At 60.6% G+C, this 9,743-nt stretch overlaps 1 protein-coding gene across 2 annotated transcripts in view; it reads right to left on the bottom strand.

The window, feature by feature from the left end:
- Positions 1-2,199: 2,199 nt before the first annotated feature.
- The window catches only part of CACNG3 (calcium voltage-gated channel auxiliary subunit gamma 3), a 25,434-nt gene continuing 17,890 nt past the window's right edge, over positions 2,200-9,743 (bottom strand). For both annotated transcript variants that reach the window (XM_015643313.2, XM_015643312.3), the window contains 3 exons: positions 6,326-6,409; positions 4,621-4,761; positions 2,200-3,594 (listed from right to left, as the gene is read on the bottom strand). In XM_015643313.2, the coding sequence (XP_015498799.1) occupies positions 3,083-3,594; positions 4,621-4,761; positions 6,326-6,409 (737 nt within the window). In that variant the 3' untranslated portion in view covers positions 2,200-3,082. The remainder of the gene's footprint in view (positions 3,595-4,620; positions 4,762-6,325; positions 6,410-9,743) is intronic.

Genomic DNA, 9,743 nt, shown 5'->3' with positions numbered 1-9,743 from the left:
ACCAGTACCAGTACCAGTACAGTACCAGCACCAGTACAGTACCAGCATCAGTACCAGTACCAGTACCAGTACCAGTACCAGTACCAGCACCAGCACCAGTACCAGTACCAGTACAGTACCAGCACCAGTAGGATCACCAACACCAGCACCAGCATCAGTACCAGTACCAGCACCAGCACCAGCACCAGCACCAGCACCAGCAGGAGCACCAGCACCAGTACCAGTACCAGTACCAACATCAGTACCAGCAGCAGCAGCACCAGCAGCAGCCCCGGGCCGAGCGCCCACCGTGGCCGGTGCCGCTCCAGCTGCGGGGAGCTGGGGCTGAGCCCGCGGTGCAGCCGCTGCTGGAGCCGGCACTGGCCCAGCAGGTCCCCGAGGCTCGGGATGGATCCTCGCTCTCCGCTCCTCGGGATCGTTCCGAGGGCAGAGACGGAGTGTCCCCAAGTCTTGTTCCCTGGCCGCTCGGGGCCGGCCGCCCGCGCTGGTTTCGCAGTGTTTACGGTGCTCCCCCGATGATCTAACGCTGCACAAAGCCATTGTAGGATAAATATAGAGCACTGCAGCACCATAAATCAGGCGGCGCAGAGCACGGGGGGGATCGGGCTCACGGTGGGACGTGGGTCCGCTGGCACCCGGAGAAGGGAGCGGGGGAATGTCGGGGTGGCCCCGGCACCCCGGGCTGCTCTGTCCCCGCTGCGGGCACCGTGCCCGGCGGACACCGTGGGCTATCGCACTGTTTATCAAGGTCTGGCGGAAAGAAAACAAGGTAATGGGGCATTTGCTGATTCAATTCGTTGAATTTGAACAAATCTTTTTAATCCTCCTCCCCCGGGGATTGGAAAGGTCAGGAAATGGGAAGAATGTGCGCTTTCAGGTATTGAAATTAAACTTGTTAAGAAATCCATATTGATTTGCACTTCTCTGAGAAATATTGAAGCCTCCAGATTTAGCCTGGGTATCGATTTTCTCTTCCAGGGGAAAGACATCGGCACAAAGGGAAGATATTACACGAGGCAGTAAACACCTTCAATCACTGCCGGCTCTGCCCCCCTGAGCACAAACAAACAGCGTTTCTGTGTCCCCAGGCTGTCAGACCCTGCCCGCAGCCGGCTCCGTGCCCCACGCATGACAGGGTTAAAAAGGGATTTGGGCTGTGCCCTTAAGGCCCTGGTTTAGCTTTTGGTCAGCCACAATCAAAACAGATTGTTCGGGAAGCTGGAGATGGTCACTGCAGGTCCCTTCCAGCCGAGCTATTCCACTCCATCCTCCCCCGTGTTTAGCGCCGCCAGCCCTTTCACTGCTTTGCTTTAAAATATTGCCCTAAGATGGGGGTGCAACTCTCCTTTGACTGTTTTTAACACAGGCAATCAGCAACTACGGCAATTAAGAGGCCTAATTAGCATCTGAATCAGCCTTCTCGAACAACCCCCTTTCCAATAGTAGCAAATAAGGGTGAGGGAGTTGCAGTTCTCCCTGGGAGGGTGGGCAGGCCCTGGCACAGGTGCCCAGAGGAGCTGTGGCTGCCCCTGGATCCCTGGAAGTGTCCAAGGCTGGACAGGGCTTGGAGCAGCCTGGGACAGATGTGTCCAGATGTGTCCAGATGTGTCCCCACCCTTGGAATGATGAGAGCTCCCTTCCAACCCAAAGCGTTCTGTGATTCTGTGAGAAAGTGCTGCAGCCTGCGGGACAGGCAGCCCTTGCTGAGGCTGTTTGTGGAGCTCCAGGGAGGATTTCACTCCAGCAGAGCTCCCGTGCCAGGTTTCCCAGCGTCCTGGCCGCTATTCCCGGGAAGGGTTGGGATGTGCCCCGTGAGCAGCCGCGCTCTGCCTTTGGGCAGCAGAGCCAGGGCGAGGCTGCCCAGACTCACACACTGCACACCAGATTTCCCCTTCTGCCGAGAGCGGGGTGAGTGAGAGCCCTGCTGGCCCCACATCAGCCCCGGGGACCCTCTGGGAATCTGCCACTTCTGCCAGAAGGTTAAATAAGATTTCAATGAAGTGACACATCACCACAGAGCAACTGCTTCGAAGCTGCCTCCGCTTAGACGAGCTCTGCTCCAGTGGGAGAGTTTAAAGCCGAGCCTCGGTCTGCTCACGCACTCGCTGGCAGTCCCAGACTGACCTCCCTCCTCCCTGCCGGCCGCGCTGCGCCATTCTCCAGCGCCCACCGCAGGGCAGTGCGACCTATTCAGCCAAGGAACTTGCCAAACCGGACAATTTTATTGTTTTTCTCACGGATCTCCCAGCCATTAGGGAATCACACCCCATCCGCACGCGGCTGCAGCCGCTCCCGCAGCACCACGGTCGCGCGTCGCCCCCTCGGCTGTGCCCAGTCAGTCACCTCTGACTGCGTGTGTATCAGCTGTAGGGAAGGAATTCATTTTCTTGCAACATTAGAGGTGAATTAAACGCTGGATACTTGCTACCAGTCACTGGAGTAATTCTGCTCCTGAGTCCTTTCATGGCCTGGAGGGAGGGGAGGGACGGGAGGGGAGGGAGGGAATAAGCCCTTTCGAGACCACAGAAAATTGCAAAAGGATGTTTCTTCCAACCCGACATGACAAAATTGAATTCCAAGCTATTTAATGCATGCACGAAACGCCATAGAGGAACCCAGCCCGAGCACTCCATCCAGCACGACAGGGAAAGGGGTTCGGAACACAGACATCGCTCCGGCACTAACTCAGCGCTTCCAGCTCCGGACTTCCAGGCGATTCCACTTAAGTGTAACTACCGGGTTAAGGGTTCTCACAGACAGGGCTATCGCCAGCATTTCCATGGACACACAGCTATGGGAACACTGCGGTTATGATCACACGAACGATGGAGACCTCGGCAAGCCGCTGTCCCGGGGGGTTGGAGCCCGCTCAGTCCGCAGGGCACCGGGGCCAGGGTCCCCTCCCCGCCGGGGGTCCCGCGCCCACCGCGGGCGCGGCAGCCGGGCCCGGCCGGTGGCATTTCAGGAGCGAAAAACCAGCAGGGCCACGGGGAGCCTCTGGGTTTGTCCTTAAAAACGGGGTTTCACAGGTTACACCGTCACGAGGGTGATGCCATGCAGCCTGCCCACGGCCCGGCCCGCCTCAGACCGGCGTGGTTCGTCTGTTGGCCGGGTTGTTGTGCAAAGACTCCTTGAACTCTTTGGGGATGGAGTTATGGACCTGTAAAAAACCGTGGTCCCGCTCCGAGTTGAGCAGCGTCCCCATGGTAACCTTGGAGGGATCCCTGGAGAGGGTGAACATGGAGATGTCGGTGGAGGGGATGGTGCTGAAGCCTTTGCTGATGGGTGACATGTCCCGGGAGCGGGGCTCGGTGGAGCGGGAGCTGGACCGCCGGCGGAAGCGGTACCTGTAGGGGGGGAGGCGGGTGAAGGCCGACTTCTTCAGCAGCTCCGAGTGGGACCTGGCGCGGATCTGGCGGTGCTTCTCGATGTACATGTGCACGGCGATCACCCCCACCATCTCGGCGATGATGAAGGACAGCGCTCCGAAGTAGAAGGACCAGCCGTAGGAGTAGCTCTTCTTGGAGTCGCTCTGGCCCGGGTCGCCCGCGTTGGCCGAGATGTAGACGATGATCCCGATGATGTTGCTGAGACCTGCGGCGGGGACAAGCGGGACAGGCGCTGACCCGGGTGGCAGCAGTGGATGGCAGGGCGTGTCCCCACGGGGCACCACCCCCTGTGCCAGCACACTCGGCCCAAATCCCCCTGCAGACCTCTGCCGACCTGCCAGGACACCTTTACATTCCCTTACACGTTCCCTTACTGCTGTGTGTTCCTGGGAACCAGAAAGGAAGGAGGAATAAACGCTGTTCTGTCTAGAAAAGGGACATTTCAGGAGCTGGCTGTGCTTTGCTTAGCAGAGCAGTGAATGCGGGAGCCCAGCAGCAGCAGAGCCAACCTGAGGGGCACAGGGGGATCCCCCCGGCATGAACCCCAGCTCAGGGAGCACGGGGAAGCTGGAATGCCTCTGTCTCTTTCCATTTCTGCTGGAGTCCTGAGGCGTTGTTTGGGACAGGGGCAGCCTGTGCCCCACCAGCAGCCAGCAGGGCTGTGCTGCAGGCTGGGGAGAGGCTGGTGCATTCCCAGATTTACTTAATGAATCGATTATGTTCTCTCCGCTGTTTTCTCATCTGCATCAGAAGCTCCTGCCAGCCAAGGAGGGAGAGTCATTTGTCTTTTTGTGGGGAGAAGAAAAACACAAAATAGAGCGGTTCCTTGAGACAAAGCCATTGTCACGCAATAATCAGGGGAAGCGTTGGTGAACGACACAGAGAAATGAGTAATCCAGCAGGAACAGCCTCTCCAAAGAGTGGTTTCCATGTGGAGCTGTGGCAGCCCCTCTGCCTGGTCCTGCAGCTGCTGGCACAGTGCCCACTGTCTGTCCAGGGATGGAGGAGTCCCTGTCCCAGGGGAAGGGCTGCACTCTGGAGCCCTGTCTGGCACTGTGACCATCGCCAGGGACCCCTGATGGTTTTTTCCTGCTGTGGGGATTTTCCCACAGGGCTGGAACATCTCTCAAACCTCAGGATGTCTCTGTGCTGACAGCCTGGGAGGACCCACAGCCCGCCTCCTGCTCCCCCGTGTCCCCCCAGGCCGGAGGAGCCCCTGGGCAGCTCCTACCTGCAGAGACGAAGAAGATGCCAGCGCTGAGGATGACGTTGTGTTTGCTCTTGTAGAACTCGCTGGCGGCCACACACAGACCCCCGAAGAACAGCAGCCCCACGCTGAGGATGGGGAAGATGCTGGATGCTCTCACTGCACCTGTGGGACAGGGAAAGCGGCAGGATCAGCCCCCAGCACCCCCAGCACCAGCACCTGGGGATCATGCCAGGGCACCCCTTGTGCTGCCAGGATGGATGGGGAGACCCAGCACCGGTCCCCACCATGAGTCCCCTGCTTGTCACGGAGTCCTGGAACGGTTTGGGGTGGAAAGGACCTTCAAACCACCCAGTGCCACCTCCTGCTGTGGGCAGGGACATCTTCCACCTTCCATATCCCAGCTAGATCCAAACCCTTTCCACCCTGGCCTTGGGCACTGCCAGGGATCCAGGGGCAGCCACAGCTTCTCTGGCACCCCGTGGCAGGGCCTTCCCACCCTGCCAGGGAAGGATTTCCTCTGGATAAATCACCTAAATTTCCCCTCTGTCAGGGGGAAGCACAGCAGTGCCAAGGCAGGCTGAGGGTGCCCCTGGGGACGAGGGGCACTGTCCCCTCAGTGTCAGCATGTGCCAGGCACCGTGACAGAGGCTGGGCACAAATGACACCCCTGGCATGCAGAGCCTCTTGTGTGTGCCAGGCTGCTGAGGGCTCACCCCAACCTCTGCACCTCCAAACTGCAGCACCAGGGGGGCACAGGGCAGCCCTGGGCTCTCCCTGAGCTGCTGGGGCTGGAAGGAATCCCGGGAGAAGGGCCCCGTGCCCATGGCCTGGTGCTCAGCCCCAACCCCCTGACTGACCCCGCTGCTGCTCATCCAGCTGTTGCTCTGAACTCTCAAATTTCCACACCTCTGCTCACCCAGCAGAGAGGAGAGCGACTTTAATGAAACGGCTTTGCAGTTTTACTAGATTAGCGCTGAAGTTCTCCCACCCCCTCTCACATTTAAAGTAAAAAGTCTATTTTAAAGCCCCCAGGAGTGGAATTTTAATGGAGCTTCTCTGTATTTCTCTGCTTTAATAACGGCCCTAATGGAGGGATGAGAGCCCAAGCCAAGGCACAGTGTATTTTTGGTGCAGCAGGTAGTGATCTGCTGCATTCATTACTCTCTACTGTCATTTTGGAAGCTGATCCACGAAGGGAAGTGGACCAGGCTGGGATTTAAGGTCCCATCCAGCCTGGGCCATTCTGGGTTTCTATGTGAAAGCCTGGGGTTCTGCCCTGAAGCTCTGCTGGCCCCTGAGACAGGAGTTCCCACTTTTCCCAGGAAACCTGCCAGCTCCATTTCCCTCTGTCTCCACCTGCAGAGCACCGGGCAGCGCTCCCTGTGCTCCCCAGCAAATCCAGCCTGGCTGGAGCCTCGGGGGACAGGGACACCAGCACGAGACGTGTCCCTGTGCTGCCACAGCTCTGACCTGCGGGGTCCCCATCCCCAGGGGGACACCAAGAGACCCAGGCCGTGCAGCAGCTGCTGGGAGCGGCGGTGGGCTCAGTGAGGGCCGGTGTGACATTAACACATTGTCTGCGTGTGACACGGGTAAACCAGAGGGTCCTGGTGCTGCAGGAGAGCCCGGGGGGCCGTGACCCCTCCCCTCCTGCTGCTGACGGGGAGGGGGTGCCCTGCAGGGTGAGGGGGCCCAGGGCATGAGTGCCACAGGCGAGCAGACTCACGGAGGAGATACTCGGCCGTGTCTTGCTCGTAGTCTGCATCCTCAGGGAAGTGGTCGATTTTCTTGCACACTCCTCGGAAGGTTCCTGGGGAGACAGAAGCCAGGAAATGCTCAGGGCCCTGCTCTGTGCAGGATGTGCAGCAGTCCAGGGGCCTTCGTGTTCTAACTGAGGACACTGAGGCACAGCGTGGGACTGCTGTGGAGCAGAAGGGACAGGGAGAGGGGGCAGGAGCTGCAACATCTCCCCGGAAGAGCAGCCCCCTTGGCATCCTGGCTCTAGAGAACGTGCTCAGGTCACGCTGGCTCCATCCCGTCTGTCCTCAGGAGGGACAAGTCACCAGGGCCAGGGTCCGGACAGGACGAGGCAGCCCACAGGGTGTCCTGCCCCGTGGCACGCTCCCAGGCTGTGCTGGGGGAGCTGAGCGGCACGACAGGCATCAATTAGAGCCTGAAGATGAAGCTCTGGAGGAGGCAAGCTGTCACCCAGAGGGAGACACAGCATCCGAGGGAGAATCGCCTGCTCCCGTTGCTTTGGGAACTGTGGGAGAAGGGGATGCACTGGGCGCGGTGAGGACACCGGCTCCACAGTACAGCCCCCAGCCTCCTCCTCCTCCTCCTCCCAGCTCTGGGCTTCCACCCACCTTCTCGCAGTGCCCAGAGCCGGCAGACTCTGCCCCACGCACCCCAGAGCTGCCCCCCACGAGCGCCTTTGTTCGGTACCCACCCGGCAGTGCCGGAGCGGGGCTGCACCGATGGAGCCCCGGGCTGAGCCGGCGCGGCTCCGGCTGCCGGGGGAGCCCCGGCTCCACCGCATCCATTCACACTCTGACATTTATTCTGTCTCCTTTACTCCCCCTGCTCACCAAAGGATGCTCGTCGTCATGGCAATGCTGAGCCACCTGACACACAACTTCAGCCTCCAAACACACGCCACGACAAGGCTGCGATCCCAAAAATCCCCTCTGACCTCCAAGGTGCTCCCCAGGGAGGGAATCCTGCCCCTGGGAGCCGCGGCTGGAAATGGCTCCAGGGCTGGACGAGGCAGCTGCTCGGGGTCCCGGCTGGGGACACAGCCCCTGCAGCAGCTGGGCCATGTGTCACATCCTCTGCCAGCGGGTCCCCGTCCCCCAGGCACGGCAGACACAGCTCTGAGGGCGAGCAGCGCCAGCTCTGCCAGCGGCCGGTGCCACGGGGCAGGAGCCACAGGGCAGGTGCCACAGGGCAGGTGCCACAGGGCAGGTGCCACCAGCCGGTGCCATCGGGCCGGTGCCATCGCCTGGTGCCACCGGCCGGTGCCACCTCCCTGCTCACCCTCCGGCAGGAGCGGAGCAGGCTCTGTCCCAGCCCCACGCAGCTGCAGCTCAAACTCTCCATGGAGCGGTCCCACCTCAGTCCAGGGAATCCCCTCCAGCTGGAAAGCTGCCAGGGATTTGTGTGTGCCCGCAATGGGACCGCGGGGTGCCACCCTCGGGGGGTGACACCCAACTCCCCCGGCAGCGATGGCACTCGCACCCTGCGGCCGCAGCTTTGGAGGGCAGAGCCCGGGCCGGGGCTGTTCGCACCCCGCGGGGTCTGTGAGAGCCCCCGGATCCCCGGATCCCCAAATCCCCGGATCTCCGGATCCCCCGGATCCCCAGAGCCCCCGGATCCCCCGGATCCCCGGATCCCCCGGAGCCCCCGGATCCCCCGGATCCCCCGGGATCCCCGGATTCCCCGGATCCCCGGATCCCCGGATCCCCCGGAGCCCCCGGATCCCCCGGATCCCCCGGGATCCCCGGATTCCCGGATCCCCGGGCCGCAGCGTTTGTGCCCCCCCCGGCTCTCGGTGCGCTCAGCTCCCGCCCCGCGTTTATCGGCACAGGCACAGGCAATGAACTGATTCCATCTCAGGCTGTTTTCCTCTCAGAGCCCTTTTCCCCAGGGAGGGCTGGGGGGACGGGGAGGGCGTTGTGAGGGAAATACGGTTGCAGTGGTGGAAATACAGCCAAGAATATCGATCCCAGCCCGACGAGCCAGAAGAATAAAGAGCTCCAGTTACGGTGTTAAAACCTCATTATTTTCATCAGGTGGAGCGGTTTTCCAGGCACCGTCCCCGGTGCTACTGGTGTGTGCAAAGGAAGACTCTGAGGAGGATGAGCTGAGACCACCCTTAAATGAGAACAAAATTCCCTGCTCCCCTCGTCGTGGCTCAAGAGTCAAGGTCACATTCCAGCCCTCAGCTCTCTGCTCCTCCTGACAAATCAAGTGAGTTATCTCCCAGGCTGTGGTTTCCAGTAATGGCCTTCCTAAGGACACTGAGCCCATCTGAAGGACGTGGAGGGTCATTAAGTTCTCTGAAAATTAATATTTTGGAGAACCAGAGGTCAGAGCTGAGCTGGGAAGTGCTGGGGTAGGAAGGAACCTGCTGCACAATCCCAGAGATGCTCAGGCTCTGCACTCCCTGACTAACAAGAGCAAGATACCTAAATATCTCCGAGGAATTAAAACTTCAGGGCTCATCTTTTTTTACCTCCCACCCACCTCCCAGATGCTTGGAGAGATGGAAAGAAATTCATCCGTATTCCTTCCCTTCCCCAGCTCCAGGCTCTGCAGGGATCCTGAAACTCTTTGCACGAGGTCCCTGCTGTGAGATTGCAGAGCCCCGGGGTTTGGGCTCTGCCTCAGCCAGGGCCGGCACCCAGGGCCACTGCCCGGGGCTCTGCGGCACCGAGCAGCTCCTGTGGCCCTGGGAAGGCTGGGCTGAGCCTCAGCCACACCCCAGCACCTTGTTTGCCTCCTGCATCACCAACTTTTCAACACAGCCCGAGTTCAGAGGCACACAGCAGCTAAAGCGAGCGTCAGAGCAGGCCGGGGGGATGGCTCCAGGCCCTTGGTCTGCAGTGAGGACCAGCCCCGCTGGAGCTGAGGACAAGGACCAGGGCAGGCAGCCAGGGCAGCCAGGGCAGCCAGGGCAGCCAGGGGAGCTGTCCCTGCCATCCCAGCTCTGGCTCCTCAGTTCCTGCCGCTCTGTTTGCCCCCAGTCCCCCGGGGAGAGGCCGGATGAAGGCAAAGCCGAGAGCCTGGGCCGGTGCTGAAATGGGCACTGGGCTCCTCAACACCTGGCGGTGGGAGGAATCCTCCTCCTCCTCCTCCTCCTCAGCAGGGCTGAGCTCTCCTGCAGCACATCCCCATCGCCCCAGCAGCCCCACACCAGCTTCCCCCGCTGGAATCCGGCTCCATTTCACACCCTCTCCCCCTCTCTGCGCTGGTGGAGGGTGGCTCAGCACAGGCACCTACACACAAAAGCCTGTTCTGAAGGACATTTCCCTGGTTTTATACACTAAAAAAACCCCACCAGTGGAAAAACCCGAATCAGATGAGAGGAATGCAGGAGTGAGGAGGCAGCAGAGATGGCTCGGCTGTGGTGACCGAGGGGAGGC

This window comes from Parus major, chromosome 14 (assembly GCF_001522545.3).
Source record: "Parus major isolate Abel chromosome 14, Parus_major1.1, whole genome shotgun sequence".
NCBI lineage: Eukaryota > Metazoa > Chordata > Aves > Passeriformes > Paridae > Parus > Parus major.
The sequence above is the reverse complement of the archived record's forward strand: the minus strand, read 5'-3'. Positions and strand labels throughout refer to the sequence as shown.